The 20125-nt window shown below is 35.3% G+C and overlaps 1 protein-coding gene across 2 annotated transcripts in view; it reads left to right on the top strand.

Moving 5' to 3' along the window:
* GRM7 (glutamate metabotropic receptor 7) overlaps positions 1-20125 on the top strand; it is a 529368-nt gene that overhangs the window by 399946 nt on the left and 109297 nt on the right. For both annotated transcript variants that reach the window (XM_087923708.1, XM_087923709.1), the window contains exon 8: positions 13778-14713. In XM_087923708.1, coding sequence (XP_087779834.1) covers positions 13778-14713 — 936 coding nt within the window. The remainder of the gene's footprint in view (positions 1-13777; positions 14714-20125) is intronic.

Genomic DNA, 20125 nt, shown 5'->3' on the forward strand with positions numbered 1-20125 from the left:
GTTGCTTACAGAAACTGCCTCTCCATTAACCCTTATTTACATTCTTGGCAGGACTAGACTTCCTGTCTCTGGAATGTCTCTGGAGTTTTTTTTCCCTCCTTTGCTGGTACTTTGCTTGTGTGGAATGACCATTTAAAGTTACAATGGCACTGAAAAAAATGACTTATGATCATTATTCACACTTACAACTGTTGCAGCACCCCCAAAGTCATGAGAGGCCAGGTGAGGAGGTGCGTGCCTCGATGTGAGTGATATTGAGTTGGCCACGCCCAGCCAATAACATGACCACCAAGCCATGTCCACACAGTCACATGACAACCAAGCCACAGCCACCAACTAAGCCATGCTCACCGGTTGTTAAAAATTTTGAATCCCACCCCTGTCCAGATTGTAGGGGTCAACCCAATAGACTGACTCTGTAAACTGCTTAGAGAGGGCTGTAAAGCACCGTGAAGTAATAAATAAGGCTAAGTGCTATATCCCTACTGCTATTTCTTCATTAAAGAAAAAAATTCTATACAGTATATAAATGATCACAGATGGTATAAAACATAATTGGGGGAGAATCCAGGAGCTCAGAAACATTAGCATCAATGGTTTTAAATCTTACATTTTTGGCCTCTGCATTATTGGAGCTTCTGCACTCTAAAATCAGAGCCTGTTGGATGGTAATATCTGGGGGCGAAACTTCAATGCTGTCATGGTTGGGACTCCTTTTTATTGATTCTAATGCTTGCCCAGTTTCAGCTACAGTTCTATACTCTCGTTTTAAAAGAATAAAATATCCAGAGATATGTGTTTCCAAAAGTAACTATAATTTTTTCATATTGTATAATTAAGGCATGTGAAACAGAAACATGTGTTAATAATCAGAGCTGAAAATCAATATAGACACTAAGAACCTTATGAAATATAAATGAAATTACTGGAAAAACATGTATTAATGGCAACTAGTTATTAACTAGCTATATGATTCTGTAAATGAACTGGCTCTGGAAAGGAAATGGACAGGGAAATCGAAGCATGAGTCCAAGTGGAAAAGAAAAGTAAAAGAAAATTGTTCCAAGGGTAAGGGAGGGATTTGAATGCCATGGTAAATGCATTTAAGAACTTTACAGAAGACATAGAGAAATTTGAATTTAGTAGCAGCTTAGTGAATTCAGACCTTAAAAGTGTCTATCCTCAGTCTTGGAGAATGTCAACAAAATTAAATTTAAGAACAGAATAAAAAATTAGCAAAGATTCGGAAAGCATAAAAGAAGCGTTTAAATAGCTAATAAAATAATTGAATGAGAAGTGAGGACTGTGCAAATCTGTCGAAATGAGTTGATGGCAATATAAGTCTAATTTATACATTCCCGTTAAGCTAGGCAATTTTACCAAACATGTAGGAATTGAGGATAGTAAAAATATAGAAAAACATTTAAAATTGTAGATAAGAACTTTGAATGTTGAATATTGTAAAGCAGCAGACATTCCAACAGAAGTTTTCTCCTTGTTTCCAAAACTACTTGGGATTTCTTGGGATTGTATTTCTTGGCATTAATCCCAAAGTTCTCTCTTTTCTACCTGATGCACATGGCAGGATTTTTGTTGTTGTTGCTTTGTTTTGACAATACCTGTTGTTTTCTTGTTCTTCTTTAGTAACAACTCATATACGTTGTATAAATAAAAACTCTCCCACATTCATAATTGCAATATAGTGGTCAATAAATGCCACTATATGGCATGGTGACCCATATGTCTTGATAATGGAATTAATTTTTATGTGGGAAGAATGTACTCATTCATCAAAGATGCCAGTATCCATTTGACCAACTGTATTTCACAATAACAAAATTTGTCGTGTCAGAAACATTAAGGAATAGTTCAAACCATGTATTATGCTCCATAAATTATGATAATTCCAAACTTACCACTTTGATTCCATTTCATTCATCAAAATGCCTCCTTTAAGGCACATTTTAAGAGCAATGATATGATGATCAAATAGAAATTTGATATATGCATTTTTTTATTTTTAATACCTGTTGGGAAATTTTGATTTTTTTTTTCTGATTTCAGAAGGGATAATTGGGAGGGAATCAATTGTACATCTGGATTTCACCTTGTTTTTTTTTTTTTTACTTGTTTGAACTACATGAATTAAGAATCTACCATATATTAAATACTTTGCATGCCATTCATTATTTCTTTCTTAAATCATCCTTGCTTTCACAATTCTCCTTACAAAGCTTCCATTGGTTTTTAAAAACTAAAATGCAAATTCTTGAAGTTTTTGGCAACTAATCAGTCCTAGGTAGCTACCAAGAGCAGAGAAAAGACAATCCATGAAGAAATTCTAAACTCAAAATTCATAAAACCTAGTAACTAAAGAAAATGTATTCCCCTGTTTTTCTCATTTCTAGGCTACAGCTGCCCTCCTCGAATTAATAGGAAGATAAGTCCTAGCCAAGTTGCTTGAGCACATCAGGTTTTCTGCAGTAGTTCTTCTTGAACAATAATGATGTGAAATAGCAGGCTCTTGAATGTGCAATACTGCAGCAGCCTGAGACTGAAGTGAATACTTTTCCTTACCTTTCTATAGAACTATGGGGGTTCTTTGTCTTTTTCTGTTTTCCTCTTTCCCCCCTTTTAATTACTGTGCAAGAACAGGGGTTGTAGGAATGAAGCGTAGGCACTGAAATGACACAAATTTAGGACAGCCCTTTTTCAAGTATGATTTATCTTAAATAATCTAGACTTGCTGAATTCATCATTTCAAAGGAGCACTTGGCAATCATCTTAAGCATGGGGGTGTCAAAAGGTGTAATAAGGTATAAATCCCTATTTCCTAGGAGCGATGGGTATCTGGTGTTTTTTTGCTTAGTTTCCTGAGACAAGTTGGATTTAATCTCATATTTCTATTAAAAAGGTGACATGGCTTTCCCATCATGTGGGCCAGCATCTTCTCTGCTAGTGTGATTTGTGAATCATTATCTTGCAGAAAAAAAGTGGAAAGCAGAACAAAGAGTCAGTTGTGAAGAAGCTGGGCCAACAGTGATCCCTATTGATAAAATGACTCCATTGCATGAAGTTTCCCCACAAATGGCTAACCCTAAGCAATAGTCAGTTATAGTACCAAAGCTTACTCCATTACAATGAACCTTGATGGAGATTACCAGTAGAGATACCCATTAATCCAGTGGAGAGATGGTACTATCCCTCAATAGTATCTCCACGAACTGAGTTCCTACTGTTTTCATGGCTGCTACTATTAATATGAGCTTATTTGAGGAGCTGGTATGGCCAAGCTGGTACAACAAGTTGCTGAGTAGTCTGTTCTATATTTCTTATATGGTTATTGAGAGGTGTTATGTGATAGAAAAATTAAATGCATTATTGTCTTTCCCACATATCGTAACCTTGGTTACACTGTTCACATCTGGCAAAAAAGCTATGTGACAGGGCTATCATGTTGTATGTTTCCATGTGTAGTTAGAGTTGGAACTCTCTATCGCCATCTGCTGTCCAAATTCTGAAACAGAAAATATTTGACATAAAAGCATGTTTCATGTTCTTTCTTGAAAAGGATGGAAAACTTTTGCTTAAGGCCTGTTTTGTAATGGCCAAATACTGACAGTTTTTTCAAACCACTATTTAATTGATCAATTCAAATGTCACACAAAAGAGTGTGCACAGATACTCGTCTCTTCTTGGTCAATAATATTTCTTGGCTTGCGTTTTAAAAAGATTGCCTGCAATGGTAAACACTACATACTTCAGCACCACTTATTAATGTCTTTTTGTTGGATTTATCTCTTTAGGGCAAGAGAAAAAGAATGATGGAGGAGCAGAGGAATACATTAATCAATTAATTAACCCATGCAGTTACATGTAGTTCATTGTCATAATCATACAGCTTTTCTGATCCTTCCATATTGGCAGGTATGCTGTTAGTCTGCAGCTTCTCATAAACAGTTGGATGATGTACCATAATTTTTGAAAAAACAGTTTTATCTATACGTAATTAGAATTAGTGCTGAGGTCTAGATTTATTTGTTTATTATATTTAATAATAAGTTGTAAATGCTCCAACACTAGAAGTTTTTAAGAAGAGATTAGATAACCATTTATCTGAAGTGGTGTAGGGTTTCCTGCCTAATCAGGGGGTTGGACTAGAAGACCTCTAAGGTCTCTTCCAACTTTGTTATTCTAAACATTTATTTATTAAATTTATATGCTGCCCATCTCACTATCCAATATTCATCATGGCTATTCCCAGGATTTGTTTCCACCTTGGGTTGGGCACTTGTATAACTGATTGATCATAGATTTGTTTTTGGGATACTTTTACCATCTATGCAACACATTCTTAGGTAAAAATGACCTGAAATCAAATGAACAGGCAGTCACTTTGATGACTCACCAATACTGTAAAAAACAACAAGCAAACAAACAAAGACATATTTAAAGGAACTCTGTTAAGTAACCTTTTTATCATTTCTTTGTTTTTTGCTGATCTGATATTTATTCTTTTATTTCAAATGCACCCTAATTTTCCATGGACTGAATGTCATGGCATTAATATCTGACCCAGCTATCATAAAGTCTTCCTTTAAAACCTCAGATCAGCTCGGAGAATTTTCATTCTTCATTCAAGCCCAGTACATTTTCACCTACCATGCTGTCAAAAAATTGCTTAGCCTTCTTTTTCTCAGAAAATGCTTATTATTTGAAATTTGCATTGATGGCACACAATAAAACTGTAGATTTATTCAAGTGCCTCATTTTCAAAAAGCAGAATGAGTAGGAAATTCAGTCAGGCTTTTTGGCATGCCTTCCTTGTGACTAGCTTTAGTTGATGAGATGCCTAGACTAAAATTATATTTAATGTTTCATCTGCATATGGAAAAGGTCAAATCCACTTCACATTATGCTTTAAGATATTTGTAACTTGATCTCATTCCTCCAGTACTGAATGAAAGGTGATGTATATTCACTATGACTGCATTCCCACTCACACTAGTAATACTATTACTAAATTTGCAGGTGATACAACAGTGGTGGGACTCATCTCCAGGGGGGATGAGCCTGCCTACTGAGATGAGGTGGACCAGTTGCTTTTGTGGTGTGGAGACAATAACTTGGTCCTCAGCACCAATAAGATCAAGGGGCTTATAGTGGACTATAGAACGAACAGATCAGACATCAATGGAGACCGAGTGGAGCAAGTGGCCAGTTTTAAGTTTCTGGGTGTTATCATAAAAGAGGACCTGACCTGGGGTGATCATATTGCAGCACTGGTCAAAAGAGCTCAGCAGTGATTATACTATCTGAGACTTCTCAGAAAACAACAACTGAATGAAAAACTGCTGGTGACCTTCTACCGCTGTGCCATAGAGAGTATCTTAACTTACTGAACCTCTGTATGGTTTGCCAATTGCACAGTGGTAGATAGGAAATCACTCCAGAGGGTTAACGTCATTGCCCAGAAGATCATTGGTTGCCCTCTCCCCTCTTTGGAAGAGCTTTATAGCTCCCACTGCCTAAAGAAAGTTCAAAACATTCTCAAAGATCCATCTTATCCTGGGCACCCTTTTTTTGAACTATGACCATCTGGCAGATGGTACAGAATAATAAAAACAAGCACAAATAGGTGAAAATGAAAAACAGCTTCTATCCAAGGGCAGTAGCTCTTTTGAATTCTACTGTATAGTAGTGCAGTGTTGGTGCGATGTTGGGGTTTTTTGGTTCAATGTGTGGAGTGTGAAGGATGTGTGTTTGTGTTTATTTTCATGGTCATGATGTGCATTGAAGATGGTGTTTGATTTTGTTGTTCAAGGTGCAATAACAATAAAGTAAAGTAAACTATATCTTGAGGAGATGAGCTGAGAACAAATAGGTGGTGTCATTTGCTGAGCTATGAGTGGTGAGCCTGTATTGAAAGCCCAGTGTAATGTTGAGGACATCATTATTTTGGCAGATAGTGCTGATAAAAATAGACATTAGGTTATGTGTAGTTATATTGTTGGATATGTGCGTTGCTTTTTGTGTGCACAGAAAGAGGGAGAAAGACTTATATTGGAAAAGTGCTCAAATTATTTCTCTGTTATCATTGGAAACTATTGCTGGTTACCATTTATTTAATATGTCTATGTATCCTGCTCAGCTCTGCAGCCATTACTGGAGAATAAAACTAGATATCTGAATCTCTTATTAATCTTCCACTCACCATCAAAGCAATCTCAGGCTGTATTTTTTCTGCTCTACCTCTAAAGTATGCTTTTTTATGTTATGTCACCTGCCTGTTTCAGATAGAAAACTTTAGTTTGTTGCAAACTTCAGCAGTTCATTGGCTATTTTACAGAACAAGGAACACTCTTTCAACTAAACCAATACTTACCATGTTATCTTATGCCTTCTAGAGTGCTTTTTTTACCATGACTGCTGTAATAGCACAAGGTTTATCACACTTGGTAAATAAATGGTTGCTGGTTGGTTGCAGAAAGGTTAGCTTCCAAATAGCCTATAGGTGAAGATGAAATTGTATTATCTTCAGTTACTGGAAAAACAGTAAAATATTGCACTACTGAATTTGTTCATTTAAAGAAAGCATAAGGAAATTTGGAAGCTTGGGGAAAGGGTTTATTTTTAAGAAAAAAACATTATTTTCTGAAGAATCATCTTTCTTTTTACAAGGCAAGACTTATAGCTATTGTGCTCTTATACCTCTGAAAGTCATGAGAAAACAATAGGGCAGTAAAGTAAGATCTTTTAAAAATCTCTTTATGCCTGCTTATATGGACATTTCAACTTGTATCAATTTAAATTTATAAATTTATATGTTTTAATTTAACAACATATATTAGTATGTGCTTATCTATATGATTACTAAGGATCAACAATGACTTGATTGTCTACTAAATTTATATGTAGAAATAAACGATATAGTTATAAATATATGTGTGTATGTGTGTGTGTGTGTGTGTGTGTGTGTGTGTATGTCTTTATTTATTTATTTATTTTTTATTTATGTTACTCTGAGGTGATTCTGAACCTCATATATTTGTCCATAAAAGCTCATCTATGGAAAGATAAGTGATTAGCTATTGCTTTATTGAATAGAAAATTGGGAAGGCACAGAAGTAAGGATGAGTAAGAGAGGTGGTAGCCTGTTGTTCAATCTAAGTATCCTAACTTTTGTCAAAGAATCTTAATCTGAGCAAAATTTTCTTAAACTGATTTAGAGTCATGTATAAACACACAGGATACAAGCAGTTTAAACAGTAAGTAGAGATCTGTTGTTGGAAAATTCAGTCTGTTTTAAATGATTGGAATCTCTACTTGCTAATTAATTAAGCTTTTAATAATTAAGAGAAATAGTGGGCTTTGGTTTGGCTGGCATGGGCATTGCCAAGTTGAAGTTATCAGGCCTTTGGATGTAGCTGTGCTGGTTCTGCTTCTGTGAAGGCAGCATGCCTACTCGACTATTGAATTGAAAACCCAACAAATTTGACCAGTCAAAGGGATAGCTGAATAATCTAGCACCTAATAACTTTAAGGATGGCTTTCTGGTCTAAACAGAATCTGTGATATTAATTTAGTGTATTGTTCACTATCATAAAAATCTGACTCTTGAGGTCATGTTCAAAGCTGGTGATCATTTTTCTGACTGATGTTCATGTAGAATTGTTTCTCAAATATGTCACAGTTCTCCTGTTCAAAACCAAAATAATTATAGTACAAGGGACATTGGATGACAAAAATACAATATGCAGTTACTTGGATCAGGAAGAGGAGGAGAAGGAGAAGGAGGAGAAAGAGAACGGGAAGGAGGAGAAAATAATTATTCTGTCCTAAGCAAATGCACATAGTAAAGAAATAAATTCCATTATTTTGGTTGTTTGTCAAGTAATCTCCTGAAAAAGAGAGAGAGAGACACCCAAAGCACAGATGAAAATGGCTTTTTTAGGCACATCTTTCTTGCAACAGGAAGAAAAGAAGCTGAGCCACCAAAAGATCGCAGCATTGGTCTACAAGTGTAGTAAAATGATAGAGTAAGTGCTTTGCATGCTGAAAGTCCATGATTCTAATAAATAAAAGAGTACAAGAAAATGAAGACCTGCTGTTCTTTTGGAATCAGCCATGGATGCTAGATCTGGAACTAGGGAAACATTTGCCTCTCCTTTGATGCAAAACAAAAATAAAATTGTAGTGTCTGGAATCCTGAAGATAAGTAGAAATGAAGCAATTTATAGTAGGTCTTAGGAAATAAAGTGGTTTCTACTCTGAACGTACTGTATTATCTAGATAATTCTGAGTTAGATGCACTGAAACTACTTTTTTTGTCATTATAAATTTTGTTTACATCAAAACCAATAAGTACAGAGACATTTGCACATTATTTTCTATTATTTAAGTAAGTCAATAGATTCTGGGCTGAGTTACTGGTTAAATCAGCAATTAAACCACTGTTGTGGTTTATGTATTTATGTGGTATTCTTTATGTTTTCTAAGTAAAATTCACATTAAATTTTAAAAATGTTCACACAGTCAGTAGCAAGCAATAATATAACAAATAATAACCAAATATGAGATGTAGCGCACAAGTAGCACGAAGAAAAGAGGATAAAACATTTGCAGTTCTGTACTGAGGAAGTGATGTGCAGGCTTCAGAAGTAGCAGCTGCATTACAATGGTTTGAAAAAAATAAGGCAGATAAAATGTTCTTCAGAATCATATTCAAAATAGATAAAACTGTTGTGACAGAAGACCACAGCAGAATTCATGATCAGGTTTTAGTAATATAATCAATATTTCCTTTGCAATGTAATTGTGATCTCAGAGGAGTTGTAAAAGCTATTTCTTCTCAATACAGAAACATTCTGACAGAACAACAGGAATAGTTCAAATATTTTGCCTAATTTCTATGATTCATGGACAATTTGTTTAAAAAGTTCTAGTATCCTGCTTCTTCAAATGCTGCAGTTCCAATTAGAATCAGATTTATATTTATGATTTCAAACAAAGTCTTTGGCCTGGCCAAAGCCATCTTGGAGCTTCAGTGCTGCCACACTGGAGCTGAGGAATAGGAAGGGGGAATTAGAGATAGCTGGGGCCTTTCAGGGTCGGTTTAATGTCAGGGTTACAAGTAATAGATCCATATCAAGCAACACTCCAACGCAAGTAAATTTGTCAAAGAACAGCTTCATTGGAACTATCATATTGGCACATATCTGGTGAAAACCTACTCCGAAAGTTAGTTTTGCCCATAGTGTGTTAATTAACATATAATAAACTTTTTAAACTTATTTTTATTTTAATGTTATCTTAACAAAGCTTTGCAGGAAGGACTTTGTATAAAATGAGAGATACTACAGATAATCCTCAACTTACAAGAAGTCATTTAGTGACTCTTCAAAGTTACAATAGCACTGAAAAAAAATGACTTAAGACCATTTTTCACAGTTATGACCTTTGAAGCATCCCCATGATCATGTCATCAAAATTCAGATGCTTGGCAACAGACTCATATTTATGACCCTTGTTATGTCCCAAGGTCCTATGATCATCTTTTGCAACCTTCTGACAAAGTCAGCGGGGAAGCCAGATTCTCGAAAACAACCAGATTACTAAGTAAACAGCTGCAAGGATTCACTTAACAACTGTGGCAAGAAAGGTCATTAATTGGGGCATTAACAAATGTCTCACTTAACAACAGAAATGTAGTGTTCAATTGTGGTTGTAAATTGAGGACCACCTGTATATGATGATTCTTAGAGCTTTTTACATAAGGAAAACATCACACATTCGTACCATAGAGATAACCTGGATTTTCATTACCTTATCTTAAAAAGCAAAGTCTAGACTGCCAGAAGAAAATGCATCATGCACTTTTTCATCCTGGACTGGATGAAGGATGAGAGAGACTGGATAACCAATCTCATTTGTCTGAAATGTTATTGGGGGTTGGATTATTTCCTGCCTGAGCTGGGGGTTGGACTAGAAGACCTCCAAGGTCCCTTCCAACTCTGTTGTTCTGTTCTACTCTGACTGATGGTTGCAATTGTTGATTGCAGCCTTTCTTAATTATTTTTCTCTTAGAACCCATGTTTAAAAGTTCCCCAAAGAGTTATGATTTATACGGGTTATATTTATCGATATTTACTGTATTAAAAATTAAAATTGATGTATTCTCTGCTGCTCCCACTTCACATGATTATTTGATGAGATTATTAATATTGTATTACTTTTCAACATAATATAGGTTGGCAAATATTTTTTTTATTGTGAGGACCCTTGAGTGGGTCTTGGGAAACCTATTGGGTTCCTAGGAGCACACTTTAAGAAACGCTTGTCTGCTGCAATTATCTTTACATGGGGCTGCCTTGGAATACCATTCAGACAATGCAAATGGTGCAGATTACAGCAGCCTGCTTATTGGCAGGTAAAAGCTGCCAATCTCACATAAGAGACCCCATGATTGTAATGACCATTGTCAGTGTCAAACAACAATCCACCCTGACTATGTTCAGTACAAAGGAAATGGCTTTTATTTTCATGGACATATTAAACAGTGAAAGGGTTAGAAGAATCTGTATTTTTTTTTTTTTAGCGAATCTACACGCTCATTTATTTTGCCCTCCTGTTTGCATGTATGGCAAAAGAAAAAAAATGACCTGACTGTTGCCAACTTTTTTGAGATCGTGCAGCTCATCTAATATTACATGAGATTGTAAATAAAAGTGTGCCACTCGTATATCATGTTCTTTCTCTTTTCTATATTCTCTAGTTCATCTTTTGAAAATATGGTGCATTAAAAATAAGGGGGGGTGGGATGGGACTGCCAAAAATGATATGTTCCAGGAAGATTTTGCTTAGAAAATGTTGGGGAAAAAAGTACTAAATATTAAATCTGTCTATACTGAAAGCCAGATTTCTTTATTTACAACCTGTAGAGACTGTAGTGTATGTAGTAGTGAGGCTAACTATTCATTTATCCATTCATCTCCCTGTTGCTGCTTCATGTAATCTAATTGAATAGAGCATCAGGGACTATTGGTAGCAAAGGTAAACCCAAATTCTTCAAGTATGAATATGTGGTAGCAAAAGTAACTCTAGAGTGTATCTTTTAGTGACAAGATATGTTTGAGAGATCTTACTCATCTATTTATTTATTTAGATTTGGTTGAACCTAGAGCATCTGCAGAACCCCAAAATCTGAAGAATTATGAAACAAGTATCACTAGGTCATAATATAATATCCATCTGTGACAGAAATGTGAAGTCATATTCTTTAGTAGATGGAACCAAAAGTGTGCCTCTTGTGCCAGACCTAATGAATAGCAGTATTAATAAGGCAGACATAATTATTAAGATAGCAGCATTCCAGTATTTGAGGAGCTTCCAAAAAGAAGAGAGAGTCAAAGCACCAGAAGGCAAGGCAAGGCACGAAATGATGGGTGGAAAGTAATGAAAGAGAGAAGCAATCTAGAACCAAAGAGAAACTTCCTAACAATGAGAGCAATTAACCAGTGGAATTGTGGGTGCTTCATCACTGCAGGTTTTTAAGAAGAGACTGGACACCCATTTTTTTTTTGAAATGGTATAGTCTCTCCTGCTTGAGCAGGTGGTTGGACTAGAAGACCTCCAATGTACCTTCCAGCTCTATTCTATTCAAAGTACCTAGCTAGCATATACTGCAAGAATATTTAAAAATAACTCTTAGAGGTTTCCCTCTAACTATTTTTTTCATTGTTGCCTTGGAATGTGACATACAACTGCAATTCACTAGGTTTCATTTTGCCCACAGTGAATAATATCTTGTTCTTTTGAAACTCATACACGGCCAATTTATGTAGAAAAGAACAAAGCAATTTTTGTTCTAGTCATTGTCTCTGTTAGCCAGACTGTATTATAATGTGACTTGGAAAAAAAGTCTGCACGTACAAAGACAGATAAATCCTTATTCTGAAACAGAATGTTCAGTCCATTGTGAGTTTTGAGGAAATTTGGATGTCTATCAATCATCTTTTCAATGTCACTCAATGTAAATCTGTAGCATTAGTAAATGGAACTCAATGGAACTCATTATTTAACATATAGTAGGGCACTTCAGGAAAAAAGATTAAAAATCTGGAACAGTTTTCACTCTGCCTGGGACTGCCATAGGCAGCAGCTATATTAACTGGAGATCTTTGTTTAAAAATAAAATCAAAATCCTAGACACACGTGTTTAATATAAAAAATAAAGGTAAATTTTCCCCTCACACATACATACTAGTCATTTCCAGCTCTGGGGGGCAGTGCTCATCTCTGTTACAAAGCCGAAGAGCCAGCATTTGTCGGAGGACATCTCTGTGGTCATGTGGCCAGCATGACTAAATGCCGAAGGTGCACGGAATGCTGTTACCTTCCCATCAAAGGTGGTCCCTATTTTTCTATTTGCATTTTTACATGCTTTCAAACTGCTAGGTTAGCAGAAGCTGAGACAAGCAATGAGAGCTGTTGCGACCAGCAAGTCCTCACTCCTGTTTAAGCAGGAGCCAGAGAAGCCTTTGATTGGCTGAACCGTTTGACAGCTCTTAGTGACAGCTCTTTTTGTAGTGACTTCAGCCATGTGGTGCTCTCTCTCTTTGCCTCAGGAATTGCCTCAGTTTGTCAGCAATCTTACCCTCATTGCCAGTTTTGAGTTTGGCACGGTGAGAAGAAGAGGCAGAGGCAATATAAAGCTTAACTGGCTTTATTGTTAACTTGTAACTCAGCTTGCGGCAGCAGGTGAGAGAGAGAGACAGCTGATTCCGTTTGACAGCTCCTTTTATACAGAGCTGTCAAACGGTTCAGCCAATCAGAGGCTTCTCTGGCTCCCACTTAAACAGTGAACTGCAGTGAGGACTTGCTGGTTGCAACAGGAGCTCACTCCATTACGCAGTCCTAGGGAGTTGAACTGCCAAACTGCCAACCTTTCTGATCAACAAGATCAGCCTCTTAGCCACTGAGCCACCACATATTATTTCAACTTGATATAGCCATGTTGAAATAATATGTTTAATATAGATAAGGGATGGGGAGATTCAGCCATGTTGCTGTCATTCAGATCTTTCCAGTGGGATGGGGGGGGGACACGATGTGGGTCACTCTACATGCATACATCAAAATGTGCTTCCAATTTTAATTATTTATTACACAACTTTGTGTAGCCAGCCACCTCACATATAGGTGATTCCAGGGTGCTTAGAAAAGGGGTGGGGAGTAGACACATCAGTGTTGGGAAAGAATTAATTCAGGATTTGGAAAGAAATGATAAAGGCCTCTTTCAAGAAAGCTTTATGAGTCATGATTATCCAGGCTTCACTGTTCACTAAACTATGGCCACACTTCAAGCAAATTCTACAAAATGGACTTTTTGTCTTCTAAAGGATTATGCTGGCTATCCAAATATTTGCTCTGTGGTCACAAGGGAAGAATACTATAATAATGCAAGGAATGCTATGCTAATAGGAGAAAATGCATTTTTCCAATTATGTGGGTTTCCAGTGAAACTATTTTCATGCTATTTCCCTATAGTAATAACCTTTATTTCCTTTAGTATTTGCTTGTTCATGGAGTTTTTATTTCTATTTCTTACTCCCTCAGCAACAGTTCTCATTTTCTTCCTGGCTGGTACCATCTCTTTTTTACTCCAATGTATTCATATTCATTTCTCCTTGTTAATCAACTTACCAATCCACTAGGCATGCTTGATAGTTACTTCCAGATAAGCAGTCTTATGTATTCTATATTCTTTTACTCTTAGATGGATGAAATGCAATGGGGCAAAGGAGTGAAGAAAACCCCTTCTTCAGTCTGCAGTCTTCCCTGTAAACCAGGAGAACGAAAAAGGATTATGAAAGGGATGAGTTGCTGTTGGCAGTGTGAGCTGTGTGATGGTTACCAATACCAGTTTGATGAAGTGAGCTGCAAGCTGTGCTCCTACAGTCAACGGCCGAATGAGAATCGCACAGGATGTAGCCCTATCCCAATTGTAAAGTTGGAGTGGCATTCACCCTGGGCGGTCATCCCAGTCTTTCTAGCCATGCTTGGAATTATTGCCACCATATTCGTCATGGCAACCTTCATTCGGTACAACGATACTCCCATTGTGAGGGCCTCTGGAAGGGAACTTAGCTATGTTTTGTTGACAGGAATATTTCTGTGTTATATCATCACTTTCTTGATGATTGCCAAGCCAGATGTTGCCGTGTGTTCTTTCCGGCGGATCTTCCTAGGATTGGGAATGTGCATAAGCTATGCTGCTCTGTTGACTAAAACAAACCGTATCTATCGCATATTTGAACAGGGGAAAAAATCAGTGACAGCACCCAGGCTTATTAGCCCAACATCACAATTAGCAATCACATCAAGTTTGATATCAGTACAACTTCTTGGAGTTTTCATTTGGTTTGCTGTTGATCCACCAAACAGTATTATAGATTATGATGAACATAAATCTATGGAACCAGATCAAGCCAGAGGCGTTCTCAAATGTGACATTACGGATCTACAAATAATATGCTCTTTGGGGTATAGCATTCTCCTAATGGTTACATGTACTGTTTATGCCATCAAGACTCGGGGTGTCCCAGAGAATTTTAATGAAGCCAAACCCATTGGATTCACTATGTACACTACTTGTATAGTATGGCTTGCCTTCATTCCAATATTTTTTTGCACTTCCCAAGCAGCTGAAAAGGTAGGTGAAAATCAAGTAACTTATAAAATCATTACATTTTAAAATAAAGCATTGAAACCACCTTCTGGATATGGGGAAAAATGTTTGGACAAAAATGATTGGTAAGTGCTTCAGCTATACGTAAAGTTTCTGTTGTTGTTTTTCCTCTAGTTAGGTGAAGGTTATGATGATGATGGAGATTGATAAAGTGGTAAATAAATCACTAAGAATCACGTAATCCATTAATTTTATGGTTGTTTCAGCCACAACTAGAATGTAGTCATTGCTTCAGTGTGAAATACAACATATAGCTTAATCAGCTTTCTTATTCTTAATGTCTGTCAAAAAATATTTTATATGGGCCCATGTTTCTCAGTTCAGACAAAGCAAGAGCAAAATATTGTTTATTGCTATGGTATCAATTCCTCTAATGTGAAGTAAATATTAACAACCATTGCTGAAATCATACATACTGAATCAAACTTATTAATATGTACCAAGCACACCTAACAACATCCAGCCACCACTTGTTCCTGCAAAAAAACATTGTGTTGCATTTCTGGATTTAATAAAAAGAAGAAAATTGATTGATGGTAATTTCAGTTTATGCCAATGGCCTTCCAAGACTGTTTAGATATTTTTGGGATTTTACTCAGATAAAATCCGTAATAAGAGTTGGATCCAGTTAAAAAGTATGGCCAAGCATAGGGGTTTTTTTACATCAATGATGGCAATTTCAAACAAATATTTACATTAGAACAGTATTAAATGAATTAATAAATGGTTAACAATAAGTAATAAAAAGATATGGAGAACCAAGTAGGCAGAGACCAAATAGAACCATGACCAACCATATGTCACTGTTGAATTCAACTGTCTGACAGTTTTTCTCTGCAAATTTGCATATGATGTATCTGAATATGGGTTTCTGTAACATTCATTATTCTGCTCACCCCTTATTTATAAATTCACCCCTGATGAATTTCAAGCAATAAAACCAAGAATCATATTAAGGTACTTTTCATTCCCAAATCTGAAACTAAGAATTGGGAATGATGTGGCTCCCGTTGGATGTCATATGTTCCTTGCAGTACCATCTATGATTATCTGCAAGTAAAACACGTAACAAGTACAAAGGAAAATGTCATCTTTTGAGTACAGGCATAAATATGAAGGGTACCATTCACCTTATACCATTACACATATATGTGAAGGCTTTATCCCTTCAGAGAGGGGTGTATGTGTGTGTGTGTGCACGTGTGTCTGTCTGTCTGTCTCTCATCTATCTGAGTCTCTCAGTGATTCACTACTAATATTAAATATGCACTACTAATATTAAATATTAAATATCATTACCATGCAGGTAATGAAAATCATACTGTCTTTTACATTTCCTAATTTAAATTAAATAGAATTGGAGTCTGTTCAGTGAGGACTATGAAACCATTCAAGACCCCACCAATATCTATTGGGGCCAAAACTAGAAAATGAGATAGCTTCTTTTAAAAAAGCACAGTGAACCTAATCCAATATCACTTAATCTGTTGTGCCTTCTATTTCCTAGAGGTCTCCCAAATTACTTCTGGAGGTCACTCCAATACTCTGGAGCATGTTTTAGAAGAAAAAGCCATTTTCCTAATGATTTCCACTCTTGACAAGCAGCATTAAATACAACTCCATGTCTGTTACTGTGCATTTAGATAATTACTACCTTGCTTAATGTTCCTAGTTAATGTTAATCTTCTTCTTTTCTTCTTTTATATAAGATTAACTTGCTAATTTTGTTTCTCTGTCAGTCTCCAGATCCAATTAGAAATGTGAGGGAGGGTATCTACTTTGCAATGAGTTTGTTCTACCTCAGCAAGAGAAAATTCTGCAACTGCTTACACAACATTGGTATTGTTCATTTTGTGCACAGAATTATAAAGTATCTTTAGATAGCTAACCAAAATCTATTTTGCAGTCAGTTCATTGAACATTCTCTTATCCCAGCAGCTCTAATTCTATGCATTTCATAGAAAGATACCAACTGAAGCAAAGCATATGTTGTTCAAATTAACCCATGTCACGGGGACACAAATGACCCTCTTCTTAAATACACTGATTCTTCCTGCTTCAAAAGCAATATAATTATCTCTTAATCTGTACTTCTGCAGTTCATCTGAGTGCATATCTTTTTGACTTCAAAATGCAATTTCTGGTCACGCTTCAATAACACTCTCAATTATTATAAGGAAAAAATGTCCCTTTTCCCCAAGATACTGCTTAAAAAGAATTGTGGGGGTTTTTCCCTTCCCTTCCCTTCCCTTCCATTTCCTTTCCTTTCCTTTCCTTCCTCCTTCCTCCCTTTTCTGTTCCCTTTTTTTTCTTTTTTGATAGATAAAAGCAATATTCAGATAGTTTTTAAAATAACAGTCTGGGCTGTTAATGCAATGCTTTTAATGCATTGTTATTAAAGGTTGTATTTTTTCATATACTTCATGGGGAAAAACTCTAAACGAGAATATTTGGAAAGTAAAATTAAGCAACTATATATGCAACTTACACCAGATCTTTTATGTCTCCTAAATTAGAACTTAATCCTTTCTATGTGTATGGTACTGAATATTCATTGAATTGCATAAAACAAAGATATTGGGAACAGAAGGAAAGAATGATAAATTATTTTATCACCCTAAAATGAAACAGTAACCATGAAGAATATTTTTAATCTTAAAGATAGTTGGAACAAAGTATAAAATAATTCCAAACATAGACTTTTTTCCCCCAAATATAACTATATAATGTTGAGTCAAAGGTTACTTGGGAAGAAATTAATATTTTTTAACAATGTAGCTCTTTTGAAGATTATACATGGCTAAGCCTTTTATCTAACAGCATCTTTGTCACTTTGAGGTAGAATAGATACTATTTTTGAAAAAAAAAAAGCTGCCAGTACAATAACTAGCATATTAATTGGCATGAAACACACAAATATTTTTTTTGTATTGGAAGTTTATAATGGTTCAATTTTGAGTCACATTTTTTTAGCTTTAATGAGGCTTTTTAAAACAATGGTTTGGAAGGCTGTTGATTGCTTCTGGCTAATTTTCTTATTAGTAGTTGATTCTGATTAAAAATTTTGACAGCAACCCCAGTGTGTGGACCACAGCCAAAATGGCCTTTTAATTATTCATTATATGCTATTTAATTTAATAAAAGTGCAACAAGCTTCAGACAATATGAAATTATTATTGAATTTGGCGGGATGGGTTTGTGGAACTTACTGAACTGTTTGTTTATTTATGATCCAAGATCAAGTCACAATTTTTTTAAAATACAACACACCATTAATACAGGCATAAGTAAATACATACTCACTGTGTTTGTTTGTTTTTATGTTTGTGTGTGTGTGTGTGTGTGTGTGTGTATGAGTTAGAGAGTTACCATAGATCGAAGACAACAGATATATGGAAAGTTTCAGACAACATTATTGTAACTGGAATTATTCCCTCACTTTCAAGAAGTTTTGTGGAACTTACCAGGATTGTCCTTTATGTTCTGGTATATTTAATTTGATCTTGAAACCACTGAAATCTCTTATCAGGAAACCATAGGATCTTTGGGCCTAAAACAGTTGAATACAAATTCTTATTGTTATTATATGTTGTGATGATATATTATGTTTTATTGACAGTGATGATTGTTCTATACCTGCACTTAAATATAGTACAGCAGCTTAGTTTTTATTTAATTTAATTACTTTTTAAAATAATTTACAATGTTGGTTATAATGATAAAAACAAGTACAAATTAAGCAATTCAAAAAGAGAAATAGAAAGAAGAAATAAAGATTTGGTATCAGCAAAAAGTTTGTAAAAGATTACCAGAGCTTTATAAAAACACATCTTTTCTTAACTTTGATCAAACAAACCAACTTTAATATTCCTTCCTTTTACTTCTAATAATCTTGAACTTAATTCATTCAGATGTTGTTGCAGGCTCTGATCTCACGTCAGTTTTTCCCATCCTAATTTTTTTTTCAATTATTTAGTAAACCACTTTTGTAAATCTAATAAAGAGTCATTAACCAGGTGCCAGGTGGCACTCCCTTAGTTTATTATTTGTATTTCCCATTTAACTTTCAAGGCTTTAACTAGCTTCTTTTGTAGGTCCATTAGATAATGCTTATCCAAGTGATTCTTTTGCTTGTTTCTACTTTAATTATATTATCTATCTTATTGTATATTCCATGCTTTTTTATTTTCACTATTTCTGATTCTAATATTTCTGTCATTTAATTTTGTTTCACTTATTTATGTTGTAAATCTTTCAAAATATACATTCACATCTGTCATTCCTTCATTAACAACTTTTGGACTTAGTCTTGCTGTAGAAACAGATATCATTGTAGCAACCAATTTCTGATCCCATTGTTCAAAAAATTTCTTGGAGCATTTCAAATATCATAACATTTTGTTTTAGTTTGTAAATTTTAGTATCAACCAGAAACAAAGGTCAGGCTTTTATTGTCTGTCTGTCTGTCTGTGAACTTTAGGCTCCTCTAATGTTCAATTTCTGAATACATAAAACTCATGATAAAGCATGATCTTGATGTTTAGATCAGCCAATCACAATGGCAGTATAGCAATAGCAGTTAGATTTATATATAATTTCACAGTGCTTTACAGCGTTCTCTAAGCAGTTTACAGAAGCAGACTATTGCTGACAATTTGGATTCTCATTTTACCTACCTCAGAAGGATGAAAGGCTGAGTTAACCTTGAGCCTGATGGGATTTGAATTGTCAAATTGCAGGCAGATGGCAGACAGTAGAAGCAGCTTGCAGTACTGCACTCTAACCAACAAGGCTCAATGGCAGTATAATGAAGTAAAATAAATTTGATTTCATTATTTACTTACTTATTTATTTTTGGGGCAAGATGAAATTTCTCAATTTCTGTGAGCAATGAAATTACTTTTGGAGAATTCCAAATCTGCAATATTTTTCTAGATAATTAATCAGTATTGTTAGGATGAAATTTGGAGTTAAAAAAATCTAATGTCATTTCTTGACATTATAATAGTTTAAAATTGTAAAGAATTTTAAGATGAGTATTTGTCATATTTTGTTGTATGCTACAAATAATGTTTTGCAAGAATTGGCTATGAGTTTCATCACATTTAAGCTGAAAATTTAAAAGCAATTATGTACTTTTAAGCATATTATATGAATTGTGTATCTATAAGTTAGTAAATATAATTTGAAAAATAATATGGTTTAAAAATGTGAGTATGATTTGAATTACATAGTCCAAATTTAGATTTTATCATCACATGAACAACTAAGGATTAATTGGAGGAGGAGGAGGAGGAGGAGGGGGGAGGGGGAGAGGGAGGAAGAGGAAAGACACAAATGAAAAATAATCTTATGGATGGAAAGACAGTGCTATCA

The sequence above is a fragment of the Pseudonaja textilis genome, chromosome 2 (genome assembly GCF_049901715.1).
Source record: "Pseudonaja textilis isolate UNSWEBS1 chromosome 2, rPseTex1.2, whole genome shotgun sequence".
Classification (NCBI taxonomy): domain Eukaryota; kingdom Metazoa; phylum Chordata; class Lepidosauria; order Squamata; family Elapidae; genus Pseudonaja; species Pseudonaja textilis.